At 35.9% G+C, this 19621-nt stretch overlaps 1 protein-coding gene across 1 annotated transcript in view; it reads left to right on the top strand.

Moving 5' to 3' along the window:
* LOC121429852 (growth hormone-regulated TBC protein 1-A-like) overlaps positions 1-19621 on the top strand; it is a 51160-nt gene that overhangs the window by 17389 nt on the left and 14150 nt on the right. Inside the window, exons 2-3 of the mRNA XM_041627101.1 lie at positions 2290-2444; positions 17438-17596. Of these exons, the coding sequence (XP_041483035.1) occupies positions 2290-2444; positions 17438-17596 (314 nt within the window). The remainder of the gene's footprint in view (positions 1-2289; positions 2445-17437; positions 17597-19621) is intronic.

The raw sequence follows: 19621 nt of genomic DNA on the forward strand, positions 1-19621 counted from the left end.
TTAATCAACGCATTTGTTGATGTGTACAAATGTTTATTATGCACGCCATCCTGGGCCTCTTCAGCACTCCAATGCATGCTAAGATTATGTATTGATTCCTTTAGAGAGCGTGGCGTCAATCTTATGTCTACCATGTAGTCTCACATTTCCACATGATTTTGTCTGGATTCGTTCTCACATAGATCCAACCATTGCGGCCTAGTTATATTTTAGCCAGCTGTTGCCAGAGCATATATTTAGTCAGGTCAAAGCTTGCCTTGGGTTCCCAGGAGTCACACTGAACAAAGACATTCTCTGCATACATTCTCACATTAGATAAATGTACTATACCCCTTTCACACTGAGCAATTATTATCCGAATGCATCCGGGTAGATTCCCAATTCTTTCTCGTGAAATAGAAGAAAATCTAGGGCAATATCATATCAAAATAAAGTTTCTGAATCAATTATTCTGCTTTCACTTGCTCTATGAAATGGAAAAAAAATCCAAGTTGTTTTTTTTTAAGGGATTAATCAACTTTATTGAAAGTAACAAAAAAAAATCTCTTCTGATGGAACAGGAGGTATATATATTTAAAAAAAAACTTTTGGATGATGGAGACTGTGGAGTGAGATAAAGATGAGCAAAGCACTAACCCCATCTCTGATCTCTAATATGATCTGTATGGCAAGTTCCTCCAAGTCTGCGCAGTCCCCTTGTCTGTGCGCACACGTATCTGCCCGATTCTGGTAAAAGGAGATACGCAACGAGCATGAAATTTACTCTTGCAATACATAGACAGGTATTCATATAAAAAAATCCTACTCAAATTGGTGGAAAAATAATGAATTTAGGGCATTTCATGTGACGGCCTCAAAATGCAGCCTTTCTCATCAATATCCCCGAATCGTGTGCAAAGTGAATGAGTGCGCAGACATGGGGTACCAATTTTTTTTTCAATCTGAAAATGACTGCCCGAGGTTTTTTCAAGAAAATCCTATATTTTCTTTCATTTTTCAATGAGAAATTTGGTACACTTACTCAAAATAATATAAGGAACATTATTAACTGAAAGATTTTGTGAAATAAGAAGAAATTCATGTTAAATCTTAATTCAAATTGTTAGGTGCGCAGACTTGGGGCCCACCATCATACTACACTTTCAAAGATCACCTCATTGTTTGTGTCCATTTGAAACAGACATTCTATTCTCCCGAAGGCAACAAGAACACACTTGTCGAAACATTGACTGTGGGTGGTGGTCCTTTTCAGGACCAAAACATGCCCAGAAAAGAATACATGGGCCCGTATTCTGAAGTCGGGTTTAACATAAACTCAGGTTTAAAGTTGTGATTTAAGTATGGATTGCCAATTGTTACATAAATCACTAACAGTAGAGAGATATCATATTTCAGCTCATTTGACTCTCAAATCATTCATAATTATCTAGGAAATAAAATAGATGATTGCCTTCACCATTGAAGAATCAGGAAAGAGCACAGTAAATATGAGAAACATACAACTTAATATAAAACATTTTGACACTTTTGGCTTCCCATAATTTTAGCACAGAGTTAGACCATGGTTTACGTGAAACCTGACTTCAGAATATGGGCCATGGTCTACCAACTACCATGAAACCTCTCCACTCTTTCTTCTTCACCATGGAAACCTTCAGGATTTTCATAGATATATTTCAGTTTCACTCTTTTCCAACAACCTTTACAAACTCCTGTGACCATGCATAAGTGCAAGCTGCTATAAAGATATTTATAAATTCTGTTCTGAGAAGAAGGCTGGAATTCCTTGTCTGAATAGGCTCATAATCATATCTATACAAGACTCAAGAGACTCTCTTTTGTGGGGGTGGAAATTGTCTGACTCCTTGCATATTATGCATCAGGGGTTGTATTCATGTCAGTGAAACATACATACGGTAGCCTTAAAATCTACATATCTATATTTCTTGCCACACCGATCATATGTACACTCTCAGAAAAGAATATAAAGTTTGTTAAAATTAATCTACCAACTGTTATAATAACGAAACTTGCCTTAAAACAAGCTTATGGAGATTTTCCTTATCCAACACTTGGTAGATTCAAACATGTACATGTATGTTAACCAACCTGGTAGGTTGATTAAAACATTACTGAGAGTGCACTCATGTACACAATGATGTTGTTTGAAACCAGCTGCATGAATACCACACATGTAGATTAAAGTTCTGATGGCTTTTTAAAGATTGCAGAAAGTAATCAGGTTTTCAAAGTTTTTCTTTCATGTTTTCTTCTCTTTATTGTCTACAGTGAGATCGATGGTTATGGATTCAAAAGACCAGATGACTTTGATTATGAGACGTATGAGGAATTTATGAAGCAGTATTTATCCGTTTTAGCCCGGAGAGCAAAGAAATGGGAAATTGTGATTAAAGGAAGTCAGAAAGTTAAGAAATCAAGAAAAAGTAAGTATTATTTTTTTTTAATATGAGGATAATGAGGTACATATTTTGGTTTGTTTTTTTGCCTCGCCTGCTATAGGTGGTTGCCAGTGGTGGCTTGCAGATGCGTTTTACTTTTGTGTTGTCTGGCCATCCTGGTTTCATTCTTGCGGTAACCCCAAAATCCCTATTTTACAGATCATCTTCAAAAATGGTACAATTATACATAAAGAGTGATGATGATCTAATCACTTTCGGATAATCAAAGTCAAAGGTCACAAATGTCATTATGACTTTAAGATGTCTCGTTCTCACAATAACTGAAAAAAAAACAGGTTTAATGATCTACTCTCACTTGGTTTACATAATTGAGGGCACATTTGTCATTACTTGAATTCTTGAAAATTTAGATGTGCAATATTTTCATCATCTGACAATCGCAAACAAATAAATCTTGATGACTGCATACAGTTCAAAATCTATATAGCTTTGTTATTCTTTAATCCAACGTTGAAGCGAATTCATATTTGGATTGTACATGTACCTTTAAATAAACCCCCTCCCACTGTACTGGTTTGTGTAGGAAGTGTTCAGACAGTTTAATGAATATTTTAATAAAGCCTGAGCGTACATGCACACAGCGCTTGTTCAAATATGATCAATTAGCCTAATAACTCACGCTGAAGAGAGAACCGTGTCACAGCCGTGGGTGGTTTGATCGAACAGGATATTGCCTTGGCAAATCTCTTTGAATCTCCTCAAATCCATAAGGAAAAACATTTACAGTGCATGCTCACTTTTACACAGGGTTGTATTAATATTTTTATGCTATATTTATTGAATAGTATTCATTGATCATGTCGCTGATGCAATACTCAAAGTTTAATGTTCCAAATGCCAAATACAGTATCTCCCTTTTTGCTACGTACTGTGTCCCTGGCTCTAGCATGGCTACAAAAGGTGCTTAAGCATTCAAAGAAATCCTCTGTACAGTCATAGTACAACTACATGTAGGTGGAATGTAGGTAAATGCCTTGCCAAAGGATGTGTGTGCTGCAATGGGCTTTGAACCCTGGAGCTTGTGGTTCAAAGTCCTGAAACTCATTGACCGAGCCACAACACCCTTACTGGTCAGCACGATGAAAGTGAACAAATTAAATAAAACAGCAAAATAAGAATATGTTTCAGTCACATCTCTTCATCTAAAGAAGATATGAAATAACTAGTTCTCTTCTCTGTTTGAACATGTACACAGAGATTCAGTCATTAATCATAATTGATTGCAAATTGTTATTAGTGTGTATATATATATATATATCATCATTAAAATGAAATTTATGATCAAATAGTTTTGTGTGTCAGGTGCCACAAGTTCAATACATGAACATGTACAGTACTGCGATCAGTGATAATTAAATTCAGTTCTATGATCAATCATTCTGTTTTGTGTGTCACTGTATAGTACAACGGTTCCATGACATTTGCTCTGGCGACAATCGCTGCGATCAAATTCCACATATAAATGTACTATTAGATAGGATGTCCAACTTCCAACCCTAAACCTAAACCTTCCATGAAACCCCAATATTGCAACACAATCCTCACCCTGACCCTATGGCCTGAATTCACAAAGGTGGTTTTGAAAACCCACGGTTGAATCCATCATTTATGCAGATTTCCTGTATAAATTACGCTTAATTTTTAGCGCGTATCGGGCATGTGTATAAAAAATGTCCTATGCTGATGCGCGCTTTTGTCACAGTATGCCAGATTGCCGCCTGTTACCATGGTTAGATACGCTATTTTATTCATGAGTCCACTGTTTGAAGAGTGGACTCATGAATAAAAACAGTGGACTCATGAATAAAATGGCGTGGATAACCACGCCAACAGGCGTCAATTTGGCGTACTGTGACAAAAGCGCGCATCAGCATTGGAATTTTTCAATAAAAGCACTGTAAAATAAAGCGTAATTTAATACAGGAAATCTGCATAAACCATGGACTCATCCGTGGGTTTTAAAAATCACCTTTGTGAATTCGGGCCTATATCTGAGACAAAATAAAGCCCGGAGTAACTGCCGCCGTAGCAAATTTTGTGTCACCACCTACAACACATGAAGATGAAATACATTTTTAAAGAAATCAAATTAGGAACAATCAAGTCAAACATATGTGTTATGCATAAAGTTGTATTTCATTCAACGAAATGCGCTTAAAATGGCAAGTACTTGAATGCTGCAAAGTAAAATGTCAAAGAGTTGAAAGAGGCTAGAGGTAAAACGCAGGCTAGACATATGTAGACAGAAAGTGTCATCTACAATGCACATGTACAGACCAAGTCGCCAACAGTACAATAATTGCATTGCCGATCAGATTTCAAAATGATATTTGAGAATCCTTCATCTGAGAATGTTTAAATTGTAAATATTTGAGAGTGGTAATTTCATACATCGGAAATCTCATTTGGCTGTGCTATTTCGACAGCAGTGAAAATCATTCATCCATGTTTGTTTATGGAACATAGTGATGGTAATAATTGCGCTGTGGTGTCATCTATAAAAGGTGGTATTGATTTTATAAAGTAAACCCAATGGCCCTTATTCTGAAGTCAGGTTTAAAGTTGTGGTTTTTGGATAGCCAACAGTAATAGATATCACATTTCAGCTCATTTGGCTCTCAAATCATTCATACATTTGTCTAGGAAGTATTTGAATGATTGTCTTCACCGTCGATGAATCAGGAAAAAGCATGGTGAATATAAGAAAAGACATCATATTTCAGCTCATTTGGCTCTCAAATCATTCATAATTGTGTAGGGGGTATATAAATAAATGATTGTCATCACCGTCAATGAATCAGGAAAAAGCACAGTGAACACAACAAACATACAGCTGATAATAAACAATTTGACACTTGGCTTCCCATAATTTTAGCACAGAGTTAGACCATCGTCTATAAAGTTAAACCTGACTTCAGAATACGGGCCAATGGGTGTTATTCTGATAATTGAACCTCGGAAGCCTGTATTATGTAATTCTTTTTTCATAATTGTCTACCTTTCTGTAATATTCCTTGTTTTTGTTTTGGAAAAAATGCCTTTTATAACCTTTATTTCTTTTGGCAAAAAAGTTTGACAAAAAGATGTTTGCGTGATGCGCAACTATGTACATGTATATCTGAAAAATTAGAAGATGATGACCAGAGCACATAAAATGAAGATATTATGATCATTGATGGATTTTGGATTTTATTGAAAACTTTTCCAAGGAAGTTGAAATGATCTAGAAAAAATGATTAGTTGGGTGCTGACTGCATCGTTGATAAAATAATGAGCATAAAACCTTTCCCATAATTAAAAGGAAACAAATGAACCCTTTGCTAATACTTGTCAGAAACCTTTACATCTCTGTCCTCAATATATATTATCGAGAAGAATTTCATTTAGATAAAAAAATAAAGATGTCATTGTGGTATTTGTTGATGCCATGTTTCTTTAAGTGTGAAAATGATCTTGAAAACTCCCACATTACATGTAACTTTAGATGACAAACATCGATCCAGAGCTGGAAGTTGATACTGATATCTTCATTTTAAAGGGATATATTATACAGATATTGCCTACCTAGAGTTTGAACATTTCCTCTCCTCGACGGAGTTATATTTTTCCCAAGGGATTATATTTTGCCCGAAGCGCGCAGCGCTGTGGGAAAATATTATCCCGAGGGAAAAATATAGCTTGAAAATGTTGAAATGTTATAAACGATAGACCAGGCAATATCTGTTATATTACATAGTATATGTGGATTCGCCATCAGAAATTGCATTTATCATCTGGCTCAAATCCGAAATTCTTGCTACAGCTCTGATCCATCTACGTCATAATAGATTTTAAAAAAAATACATCAAGCGCGTTCTTCATGCAATCGACGCGTTAACATTAGCGCGTACATCAAATAAACTACCTTGTTATGCAACTTGTATGTTGCGAGTGACGTCATCTTAGTGAATATAATGCCACAATTGAAATTACAACACAGTATATTCCCTGAGGTGACGTCAAAACCTAGAATATAACAAATGCGATCCTTGCAGCTATGGTCACGTGATGGCTTATTGACCTATCACTGATTTGAATCTACATACATGTAACCTATGTAATATAATGTATATATATTTATTTTTTTCCTCTTGAGAATAGAAAGACATTTCACATGATAAAAAAGATTGGGAAAACAAGAACTGCTGCCTTTAACATAAAGCTTTAATATCTATGGATCTTGTGGCTGGTTTTTAAAACGGATCATACATACAAGTCAGTGCAATCAATCGTAGCCATGTAATCAATCACAAAGCTAAATGCTACGGATCCCGGAACACCATGAGAAAGGTTGCTTGAACCAAGGAGCTAACCACCTCACACAAAATTAGGTCACTACATGTCTCATGTACCCCCCCCCACCCTTGTCATTATTGTCATGTTCAGTTATCCCTTATGGCAAAAATACAAAGCGAGTGATGGAAATTGAGTAGAGGGGAGAAGGAAATACATGTATATATGAAAAAGGGAATTTAGTTGGTGTTTGTCAACCTATTTTGCCCCAGCGTATGGAAATCAATCATGTTTATCGTCAAAACAAAAGTGTCGAGAAAGAGAGAGAGCTCAATTTGTCACTGATTTCACGAATAGACCAGTGTGCATGCAATCTAAAGAAAGTTGATTTTACATGTACAAAATGGCTTTCAAAGATTCTGAGTTCATTTATCATCCTCTCTGTCCAAAAAGTTGATAATGTTGAATGAGCTTTGTATTAAAGATAAATTCCAGTTTTGGTAATGATCTCAAAATGACTTTTTACAGAATCTAATATAATGACCACCCAAGTGTCTGTTTGTATGAATAAAAAATATGTGCCAAAGGATTCTGGAAGAAATTGTGTAATTGCTGAGAAATAAGCAAAATAAGCGCGGATTTGGTCACTTCCGTCGGGTCTTTATTCCAGCAATAATAATACACTGTCCCACGTGTGCCTATCTGTGTTGGTGATCTTTAGTGTGAATATTTTCGGCGTAGATTTCAAGATTTCACAAAGTTCAGTTTATGTAACTGTACCAGATCTAGATCCTCGATGATATACTGACAATTAAGCCTGGTTTTACAGATTTTCTCATGAAATCAGTGTTTACTGCAACTACTGGTATTTCTCTTTAAGAGGTAGGTGATTCTCGATATATTTTTTTAATAAATGCAACCTGTTACATTTTGAAAATAGGTAATTCAAGGTAAAAGGATTGTAGGCACCATAACATGCAAAAAGCATGGAACCAATAATGAAATACGATCTCCTACGTTGTGATTGATTACAGACTGTACTACATGCAAGAGTCTCAGTACTTTATGCATGTTATGTGTATTATGTCATCTTGTGTACAAAGCCATTTAAATCTTCATCCATTGGAGATTTTCACAACGTCACATATATCTTAAAACATTGTTAACTGTCTCTGTCAATTCATAAAAATGGAAATGTTGTTTAGCTTCTTTTTTCTTGGTGAAGTTTTGTCATAATTAGGCATGATTATTGTCTGTAAGTGTGTGAGAGGTTGTAAGCGAATGATTTTAGAAAAGGCAAAAAATGTAGAAATTGAAAAAAAAATCAATTTAATAATGTACATGTTTTTTTCCACTACCACCACTTTCTGAAATCAGGGAATTAGTTTGTAACAAGAGTGTCGTAAAAATGTCACCCCTTGTAAAAAAAATTCAGGGCATAGAGTTTATTTGATCTCTGCTGTTTGTAGAAGACTATTAAAAATGAGTGTCTTTTTTGATATTTTTCTCAATCTCTTTCAAAGAGAAAATGTGATAAACAGTGACTGTTCATGCAGGGTGTGTGTGCAGCAATTGCACCCTGCTTCTGTGTCCTGCCAATAACCTGCTCTTCGACAACTCAAAATCAAATTTGCGTCTCGCGATTGAGTTAGGGAGCACGTTTCTTTAATCAACACGAAGATTGTCACCGTTTTGATGCGTGGGCAATACTCGTCGCACCATGCTTCGAAGATTGTGGGTATTAGAACACCTTCTTGCTTGCATGGGGCAGAGATGTTTGTTATCAGGACAAGTGTTTCAGAGAAAACGTTCCGCTTTGTTTTTTCGTCCGTAGGTAAAAGGAGAGAGAAGATGATTGGAAGATTGTAGGTGGATAAAATTTCTCTCTGAGTTTTTTTTTTTTTTTTTACTGTCTGTAACTCATTTTCTCTCTTGCTGTCTTGTATGTCTGTGTCTTTTTTATCATTCTCGTTTTTGTCTTTCTCACTATCATGTTTAGGTTTATTTCCATTCGTCTAATGCCAATTCGTCCACTTGCCAACTTGTCTACTATCATTTGGTCGACCATCAGTTTGTCCACTCACCATGTGGTATACTTTCATTTAGTTTAATGCCATTCTGCCTAATAACCAGTTGGTCCAATAGCCTTTAGTCCATATACCATTTGTTCTAATTAAAATAAAGTGTTAATTGTGCAAAATGAAGGAAAAGGAAATGGATATTGACCAACTGGTTTATTAGACGAAGTGATGATTGGACCAAATGTTAGACGGATTGGCATTAATGAAGGTGGACCATGTGGTGAGTGGACGAGTTGGCAGTGGACGGATTGGCAATTTACCTTTTCTATCTTCTCTCTTTCTGTATTTCTGTCTGCCTGTCTGCCTGTCTCTCTTTTCTCATGGTTCCCCTTTTCCACCTTTTTACCCAATGGCGTGGGAAAGAGCACTTTGTTATCAGGGAAAGAGTTTCGGAGAAAACATTGGGGTTTGTTCTTTTGTTGTATAGTCTGTAGTTAATGGGAAGAGTGATGATGATGGACGATTGTAGATTGATATCTCTGTTTGGTTTGGTTTGTTTTTCTCTGTCTGACTATTTTCATCTTCTTTTTTTTTCTTTCTTGCAGTATGTCTATCCATGTGACTCTCATTTTCTTTCTCTATTTCTCTCATTCTCACTGTCTTGTCTCTCCCTTTTGTCTGTGCTCTTTTTAACTCTTTACAATGATTGTGTTTATTAGAACATCTTCCCGATGTCACGGGGCAGAGAAGTTTGTTGTCAGGACAAGTGTTTTAATAAGAGAAAATGTTTAGGTTTGTAGAGTCAATGGTATAGATGGAGGGAGTGATAATGGAGGATTGGATTGATTATCCATGTTTGGTTTAGTTTTTCTCGGGGTTTTTCTCTATCTGTCTCCTGTACATGTGTACGTGTCTATTTTTTATCTCTTGTCCTTTTCTTGCTGTCTGTCTAGCTATTTGTCTCAATTTGTTTTTTTCTCTATTCCACACTTCCTCTCTTTCTGTCCCCCTCCTCCCCTTTCTCTTTTTGTCTATATGTCTCCTTTATCTATTTACCCCCCCCCCCTTTTCAAAGGATTGTGGATATTTGAACACCTACTGTATACCAGATTGCATGGGGCAGAGAAATAAAGCATTTCAGAGAAAATGTTTGGGATTTTTTAAAGTCTGTAATCGAGAGAGTGATGATGATAGAATACATTATATTTTCTGGATTCGGTTTGTCTAATAAAATTCCTTTTCTCTCATTCTAGCTGTATGTACATGTATGTATATAAAATTTCAGTTGTGCTCAAAACTTAGTGATCCCCACCTCAAAATGCACTCCTTCTTCATGCTGAATGTTGATTGTAAAAAACAATGCTACAATGCTCGGCGAGCCCATGCAGAGAAACGAGCTTTATTGTATATAATATTTGATCTCCTGACTTCACAATTAATTATGTAAAACATGACAGAACCTGAACACTTTATAAAAAGTGTTCATTTTTTGGTGGGGTTCACTGACTCTTCAACACCACTGTATGTGTCTCCTTCTCTTTCTCTATTTCCCCCCCATTTGTCTTTTCTCTTTTTTTTCTTTCTGTTTGTCTCTTTGTGTCCATTTCTCTCTTTTCACCTTTTCCAAGGATTGAGGGTTTTGGAACACCTTCTCAATGGTGTGAGGCAGAGAAATTTATTATCTGGACAAGCATTTCTGAGAGAATGTTTGGGGTTGTTTTTTTGTCCAAAGTTAGATTGATGAAGATGGGCGACCGTAGATTGATTTTTCTGTTTGGTTTGGTTTGCTTTTTCTCTGTATGTCTCTTTGTATCTTGTTTTCTCTCTTTCTTGCTCTATGTCAGTCTACATGGCTTTTTCTTTCTCTATTTCCTTTATTCTCACTGTCTTTTGTCTTCTCTTCCTTTTCTTTCTGTCTTTCTGTGTGCATGTCTCTCTTTCCCCCTATATCCAAGGATTGTGGGTATTTGAACACCTAACCATGGTGCACGGCTGATACATTTGTTTATCAGCGCAAGTGTTTCAGAGAAAACATTTGGGTTTATTTTTTCCAAATTTACATGGGGAGAGTGGTGATGATGGGTGATTGTAGATTGATTACTCTGAAGTTGATTTGATTTGGTTTATTATACAGGATCATGGATGGAAAGTGGAAAGAAGTTTCCTATCTTCTTCTTTACAAACTGAGTAAAACATTTGGGTTTAACTTTTTCCAAATTTTAATGGGGAGAGTGGTGATGATGGGTGATTGTAGATTGATTTTTCTGAAGTTGATTTGATTTAGTTTATCTTTTTACAAACTGAGTATGTGTTTGTGCTTTACTGTTTCTCTTTGCTCTCTTATCCTCTGTTGGTCCCTCTTCGTCTTCTCTTTTTTTCCTGTTTCTTCTCTTTTTTCTTGTTTGTCTTTCTTTTGCTCTGTTTCTCTCCCCCTCTCTCTCTGTCCTTTTCTGTATCTTCTATTTAATATCTGTCTCTCTTCTCATTCTCTTTTCTTTCTCTCCATTTTATCTCACCTGCATAGCATTAGCAGAGCAAAACTATAGCAACAGCTTCATCAAAATTGACACAGTATTTCAAATTCTATGTTCCGTGAGAATATGTTCTCGATTGGCCTTTGATTGGGATGCAGTGTCAATATGTAGACAAAAAATGCCAAAATCAGATAATTTTTACATACCCTGTACAAAAATTTAACGTGTAGGGATGTGTTTGAATACCTCTGATCTAAACCATTAAAGGGATCGTTTAACTTTGTGAGGAGCTGATTTAAAAAATTCTCAAACTGAGACGAAACATGTGTATGAGTGCCTGTATTTGTCCTCAAAAACCCTGAAACAGACTTCAATATAGGATGAAAAACTCTAATTTAGATACAAGTAGCAATTTATTAGCTTGATTTTGAGAACCGTCTAGTAGACAGGCTCAGCTTATGACCAGTTTTCTCCAATTCAAAAAGTCTGTTGGCTATGTTGACTGTCTGAATCTCCTATACACACGCTATTAGCTGCACTGTACATTCAGTGTATACATGTACCTTGTACACACTGTATGTAGGTCATGCTGTGTTCATCTAGAGTTTTGTGTTGCACAGATTCGCTCTATACACATAGTCATTGAAACCAACTCCCAATTATTTTCAAACTTTGGTTTACATCTCCAAGGTTTTAAAATTGATCCTGTATATATAATACTTTGAAACTTTTGGGATGGTATTTTTACACTATAAGCCTAATGTTTAGCCCATTTTCAAGAACCAAAATGAGAATTTTTTAAATCAGAACAAAGTGAATGATCACTTTTTTTGCATAAGACTCTTAGTTCAATATACAGGTACAGAGAAAGAATGCCAACAACGAGAACATATTTACACACCCTGTACTGGTCACAGTTTAATCTGGAGTACATGTTGACATGTGTTTAAAAATCATGGAACTTTCAACTAACCATCAAGTAATTTTTTTTAATGGAACGTCGTGTCAATAACTGATTCAATATTCAGGGGGAAAAAACAAAACCAGAAAATTTTTACACACCCTGTAGTACAACAATTAAATCCTGTAGGAGCATGTTTTCACAGGTCTAAACCATTTATGCAATGTGGCTCTCTGTGTTCAAGCAGAATGTGTTCGTAGTTGGCCCAGAATGGAATACTGTGTCAATAGTTTTTTTATAGCATGTATGCATGTAATGAACATCTTTCATAATTATTCAGGGAAAATATGCCCACACACCTAGTACCAAATTCATTCCTTTAGAAGCATGTTTGAATATCAAGCAGAATGTGTTCGTTATTGGCTCTGAATGGAATACTGTGTGAGTAGTTTTTATAACTGTTATTTATGGGTAGGGGAAAATACAACCTGACATTTTTTTTTACACACCCTGTCCCAAATTTTATCTGGTTGGAGCAACTTTAAATACCACTGATCTAACCATTAATGCAATGTATATGGCTCTGTGTTCAAGCAGAAGATATTCAATATCAGTACTTGAATGGAGCGCTGTGTCAATCGCGTAGATTAAATTGCCGGAGTGACCATGCCGAGGTCCTCCAGAGAGAAGAAAAAACAAGACGCAGAAGAGGGTTAGCGGGGCTTGTGTTAATGGCGCCACCGCATCAGGAATTGAGCGTTCGGAAGCCCGGGGCGGGCCATTATTGGAGTGACGGGAAATGGAAGGAGGTTTTCAATGGAATACAAGAAGGATATGTCTTGAGAAAGGAAGGTGATAGCCTTGGGTTAGGAGGCATATATTACGGGGTAATTTCCTACTTTGCTCGATTGCGTAGTTCCTGCCTGTGCAGAGTGGGGGTGGGGCAAGTTAAGAGCCGGTTCTGCCCCCCTCGAAAATTAGGGCGTTTAGAGGGCATGAAATAATTAGATGTGTGCCTTTCCTGAGTGGTTTAGTCTAAGCACACCTGATGGGTATTGATTTGCAGTAATTTTTATGCATTAAAGGGAAAGTTCACCCTGACAAAACTTTATTGCAAAAATAGCAACAGTAAAGATATCGCCAAAGATTTGAGAGAAAATCATCAAATAATTAAAAAGTTAATAGAATTTCAATTATTTGATTTACGACGTCATATGTGAGCAGCATTCCTACGTAGTGAATGGTAAAAAGTCAATGAAATGTCATTTTCTCAGAATATTGAAAATGGTTTCACTTTACCTCTTGTATATCAATTGACAAATCATGTCATACCCGATCATGAATAGAAAACAAAGTCAGGAACCATACAAAATTTGAAATTCATGCATTTTATATGACATAACACATGGGGCAGCTGCTCGTTTATGACGTCACATTTCCAAAATTTTGAACTCTAATAACTTTCTTAATCTTTAACAGATTTTCCTCAAACCTTCACCAATATTTTTTCTACTATTTTTTACAACAAACTTTTCTTCAGGGTGAACTTCCCCTTTAATGTAATCAGTGGAGTGACAAAAAACAGATTGCATGCAATAGATGACAAGAAGATGTATAGGTGATGAAATAACCTAGGGACAGTGATTTTCCGTTTTACCAGTAAATAAAATGGAGATTCTGTTCGGTTCTTATACTTTTCATGTAAAAATTCATGGAATTCACCTTTGAAAAAACGGAATTCACGTTTTTGCTGTGTACACTTCCAGTGACAAAACAGAATTTCCATTTTTAGATCAAGTTGAAATGGAATTACAGATTTTCAGAAATGGAAAACACCATTTTTTTTAAACAAAAAATCATTGTCTCTAATAACAGCTCTCTGAAATGAAGCTTCAAGTTCAATGCCATATTTAAGGGAAGACTTTCCCAAATGGATTTAGTGTTGCAGCTTTTTCACACCCCTTAAAAGTTTTATTTACTTTGACTTAAATTTTGTCACTGAAACAATAAGAATCAGAACTGAATTTTACGAATGACATGTTTTTTATGTTCACCTTGGTGATTTCCTGATTCTGTTGTTATGCAGTGAAATATACTATTTGAGCATTTTATTTAGCATCTTAATGTTCATTTTATTACAGTACAGTATACATGTACATTATTATAAATCAGTAGCAATAGAAATTAAAGGTAAAAAGACAGTAGTTGCAGCAAACAATTATTTCATGAGAAAGTCCTAAATCAAGCTTATATACATTGTCAAAATATTATCATACATCGGGTGGGTGTTTCATAAAGCTGTTCGTAAGTTAAGAGCGACTTTATGGTGATCCTTTCTTGTGGTAAATGGTATATACATTGGCGATGGTTAAGCGCGTAAGAAAGGTTCACCAGTCGTTCTTAAAGTCGCTCTTATCTTACGAACAGCTTTATGAAACGGCCCCCTGGTGAATTAATGTAAGCTATATCTCATGAAATGTTAGCTCAAAATCGACAATTCTGATGATCACTAACACAGAAAAGCAAGTGTGGGACAGTGTATAAATATTGCAAGAAAAATACCCGACATTTAATGGAATTCTGTGGTTATTTTGCTCATTTTTCAGCAATTACTCTTTTTCTACCAGAGCTATTTGGCACATACTTTTTATAAATACATGTATACAAACACTTTGGTGGTAATTTCATTAGATTCTATTCAAGCTCAATTCAAGATTGTTGCCGGAACTGGTATTTATCTGTAACTCTCGAATTAAAGAATTAGTTTTACCACAGTGTATTTTTATGTTGCTTACAGTAAGTGATACAGTAATCATTTCATATCTGCATTAGATAGCAGATCTGGGACCTGTTTCATATAAACTTCTTATAATAACAAATTTACAGTTTTTTGTAACAATTTTACTATCAGCCAATCAATTTCAGTGATTTGAATAGTTTTTACTGTTAAATGTAATAATTGATTTTCTATTAAAAAAGATAAATTTCATAAAAACAGGGTCCTGTGGATCTTTTGAAGTGTTACTTGAAATTGCATATGAATATTGAGTTGTGTGTGGTGCATCATGTGTCACTGCATTGGCTAGATCTTTCTCAGGGGATGTTAATCATACATGTACATATTATATTGTATTATATGATATTATACAATTAATGCACATTTATGAGTGTGTTATGACGATGCAGCACACTCGAGGGTATTTACAATATTATGCGAAAGCAAAAAGCGCTTGCACCGAGTGCTTTTGCATAATATTGTGAATGCCCGAGAGTTGCTTGCATCGTCACTAACATCACAAATCTTAAAATGTGCATTAATTGTTTTATAAAACGGGTCGGCAAAATGAATTTTTAATGGAAATCTTGTTTAAATCCCTCCAACTTGTGTACGATCGCACAGACGAAGAGATCACAAGACTGTCATTTATGACATCACAGTTGTATCTACTATGCGCGCCTAAGTAAGCACATCAAAATCATAGCCAGCCTCTTACTGAACGCGTATCACTTTTTACGTGCTATTGGAACTAATGCTGCTGCACAAAAATTGCACAGTGCTGCACAAAAAATGCACAGTGCTGCACGAAAAATGCACGACTGGGAGGTTGCGCACAATTAAAGCATGAACACGTGACTTGAATACGCACTCACCATTGGCTACAACCTTGAACCCGTTTTATAATATATTATATTAGGGAGTTTTTGAAACCACTTTGCAGAAACTTTCTGGAACTTGGAAAATCTATTGTCAAAGACCCTTCATGAAAAAGCAACCTTTGTAAAAAATTGGTGAATCAAAATAGCAGTTTCGTCTGACTCTGGACAAACAAAATATTTGCATTTTTCGTCAGGTAAGAATCTTATAATGATCTGCTGACCCAGTTCACCATTTTTTTACAAAGACCTGTCAGCTGTTCATTGTGATTTGACGGGTATTTTTAATGCATTTACTATGTTCTAGAATACGTCCCCTTTGCAATTGCAAAATCTTGCTATTGCTTAAAGGTATCGTTTAACTTTGTGAGCAGCCGATTTGAAAAATTCTTAAACCAAGATGAAACAAGTGATACAAGTGCATGTATTAGAACTAATAAACCCTGAAAACAAACATTATTGAGAATGAAAAGCTAAAACTACAAGGCAAACCCCGATTTTGTAAATAGGCGTCTTATAGACGCCTAAATAGTACACATAAGTGTATGGGATAAAAGTAAGAGTGTGTTTCCGGTCACTTTATATTTCAAGTTTTGAAGCACTAAATAATTATTTTTGAACGCAATCTTTTCTGGGCTTCATTTTTGTAACATATCACAGACACAGGTGACAAGTGTGACCTTCTAGCTCAGATTTTTTTTAAAGTCAAAAAATGTTAACCAATCACTTTAAAGCATAACGTGAGTCACATAGATCTTTATGGTTTATCCTCTCATATTGTTGCTTTCCATAGATATGAAAGAATTATTCAATTAAAAAAAATGAAAGGATGGAATAGGATACACCAACTCTTAAAAGGGCCAAGGGGTGATTGCGCTACAATGAAGGTTATTCCTCGGTCCTAGATATGAAAGTCTCCCAACCGATGTCATTTGTACAGAAATGGGCAGATGTAAATCCAACATGAAAAAGTGGGGATACGCTTTCCACAAACCATGTAACACTCCTCCAGTTCCCTTTATAAACCTCCAATTAGCAAAGTAGCTCAAAAGACCTGATTGCTGCGTGAAGGCTGTGCAATGTGCCAAGTTCTGGCTAAATATCTGACATTTATTCGTACATGTAGACAATGGACACGAAATGAGAATCTTTTTTTGTTTGTTCACTCTCCAGCATGATACGTGATATCATCTTGTTTTGCTTTGCAGTGAGGCAGTACATCCGTAATGGGATCCCATATGAGCTCAGAGGGGCGGCGTGGATGCTCCAAGGATCCCTATATACAACTGTAGAAGTGCTTGCATACTTTTGATCTTTCCATTACTGCATTCCAGTGTATTTGTTGAAGCTTGCTGTCTGCTTCTTAACCTTTTACATTTACTTACAGTACAAAAACAATGTCTTGTTTTTTTTTGCAGCGAAGCGGTACATCCGCAAGAGTGTCCCATCGGATCACAGTGGAGCGGTGTGGATGCTCCAATGATCCCTATGCTTGCATACTTTTGATCTTTCCATTACTGCATTATGATACCTCCATGTATGTATTTGTTGAAGCTTGTTGTCTGATTCTTAACCTTTTACATTTTACATTTACTTTAATACAATACAAAAGTAATGTCTTGTTTTTCTTTGCAGTGAAGCGGTACATCCGTAAGGGTATCCCATCGGAACACAGAGGGACGGTGTGGATGATGGTGAGTGGTGCGCTTAAACTCAAGAAGAAAAACCCGGGTTTATATCAACATCTTCTAGATGCTCCTAAAGACCCAGATATTGTAGAAGTTATCAATATAGGTGAGTCTCATTTTGTATTACGTGATGGATGAATATGTTTTAGGTACAGCATTTTTATGTTTCTTCTCTGGTAATTATTTCATATCCGCATAAGATAGTAGATTGTCCTGTGACTTACAATATTTTGAATAGAAATTTTGTTTTAACAGTATTATTCATAATAACCAATGTGTAGAGAAGGGGACCGTTACAGAAAGAGTTGCAATCAATCGCAACTCTAATCATGCGCAACTTGATTTTCAACCAATCAACAGCGCGCATTTGGGACTTGCGATTGATTATTTGAGTTATGTTTATAAGGCAACTCTTTCTGCAACGGACCCCTGGTCTGTTTCTATAGTTAAGTATTCAAAATGAAATATTTTATTTTTGCATATTTGATGATAAAAAGCTTTTGATCGTTGATTTAAATATAAATTTTTACTTTAATGATGTTTCCACAACCTGTGGAGTCAAGCTACAGTGTATGTATGGTTTTTTATGCCAACAAAGCTAAAAGTTGAATTATTTCATATTTCTTGCAGTATGATAAAATGAAACATATTACTAAAGTAACAGATTAACATGTGGTGATGAGGGTTGGATAGAGTGAGAAAAAAAAACTGTTTTGCAAAGAGCTTATGAGCAAAATGGAGAATCAAAAACTGTGGTGTTAAAACTGACACCAATTGGTGTTAATAGAGGACCACACCCTGAGGTGTTAAAATAACACCCTAGAGATTGGACATAACACCAAAGAGTGTAAATGTAACAACCAAAGGTGTTGTAATAACACCTACAGGTGTAAAACCAACACCACCAATTTAACACAGGTGTAAAAGAACTGGTGTGGTCCTCTATGTACACTGGTTAACACCACAGTTTTTGCTGTGAAGTAAGAAAGAAAGGGAGAGAGATAGAAAAAGAATGGAAGTGGAAGTTAGTATGCATAGAGGCTGCAAGAGAAGTAGAGAGGTGGGAGAAAGTGGAAGTTATTATACTGAAAAAAATTCATCATGGGGCACAACAAAAAGAATATTCTGGAGGACTCCTTAAAAATAGAATCATAAAGGAATGACGAGCCAGACAAAGTCAGAGCTTGAGGCAGACAAAGCGAGACAAGAGGGGGACGAGATAATCATCATTGAAGCTCAAGTCACGTCATGCTTGCCATGCCAATCATTATTGCATCAAGATCAAGATAAGTCAAGCAGAAAGACAAGAAAACTCAGCAAAAAAAAAAAAGATTAATTGAACAGATGAAACCTGCAACCTTCTCGCTCCTTTCGTAGAAATCGGAAAATCAGGCTGTAAATTAGATTTTGCATTCTGCAAGAAGCAGCATATATAAAGTGGGCCAATTATTTAGAGAGACATTTATCACAGACCTGAATCAACATCCCTCACTCAATTTCACTTTTATTGCCAAAATAGGTCTTTCTTTAATCGTTGCATAGATCTTCCAATTTGCGGAGGAGACTGAATGCATTTTTCTGGAGCATGTTGAAGTTCGTTGGCGTGAAATGAAAACATCTAAATTGTAGTATCAAGGTAAATTGGGGTTGATATTCATCAGGGCTGTCAATTTTCTGCCCGTTACCCTCAATAACTGGCTCGCTTCAATATCCGCTTTGGAAAGCACTGAACAGTCGATATTTAGTGGCGTATCCAGTGTCTTCCAGATCCAGACCAAAGGATAGAAGGCCATTTCAACGACTGAATACTATCACCAGTCTTTTGAAGTCTCACTTTTGTTTTGAATTTTATTGATCATAACTGCCACTAGTTCTGGGCCCCATCTTACAAAGAGTTACGATTGATCGACTCTATGGAAATCCATCAACTGGTGTCATAATTTTTTTCTACAGGAAATTTGCAAAATGTCCTATGTAAACAAAGGAGAACACATCAAATTGTCAAGAAATCAATGAATTTATGGATATACATTCATATTTAGCATTTTTTTGCACAAACATGCATTCTTACATGTTGACTTTGCTGGCTTTCCATAGTTACGATTGATCAGATCAAACGCAACTCTTTGTA

The sequence above is a fragment of the Lytechinus variegatus genome, chromosome 16 (assembly GCF_018143015.1).
Source record: "Lytechinus variegatus isolate NC3 chromosome 16, Lvar_3.0, whole genome shotgun sequence".
Taxonomy (NCBI): domain Eukaryota; kingdom Metazoa; phylum Echinodermata; class Echinoidea; order Temnopleuroida; family Toxopneustidae; genus Lytechinus; species Lytechinus variegatus.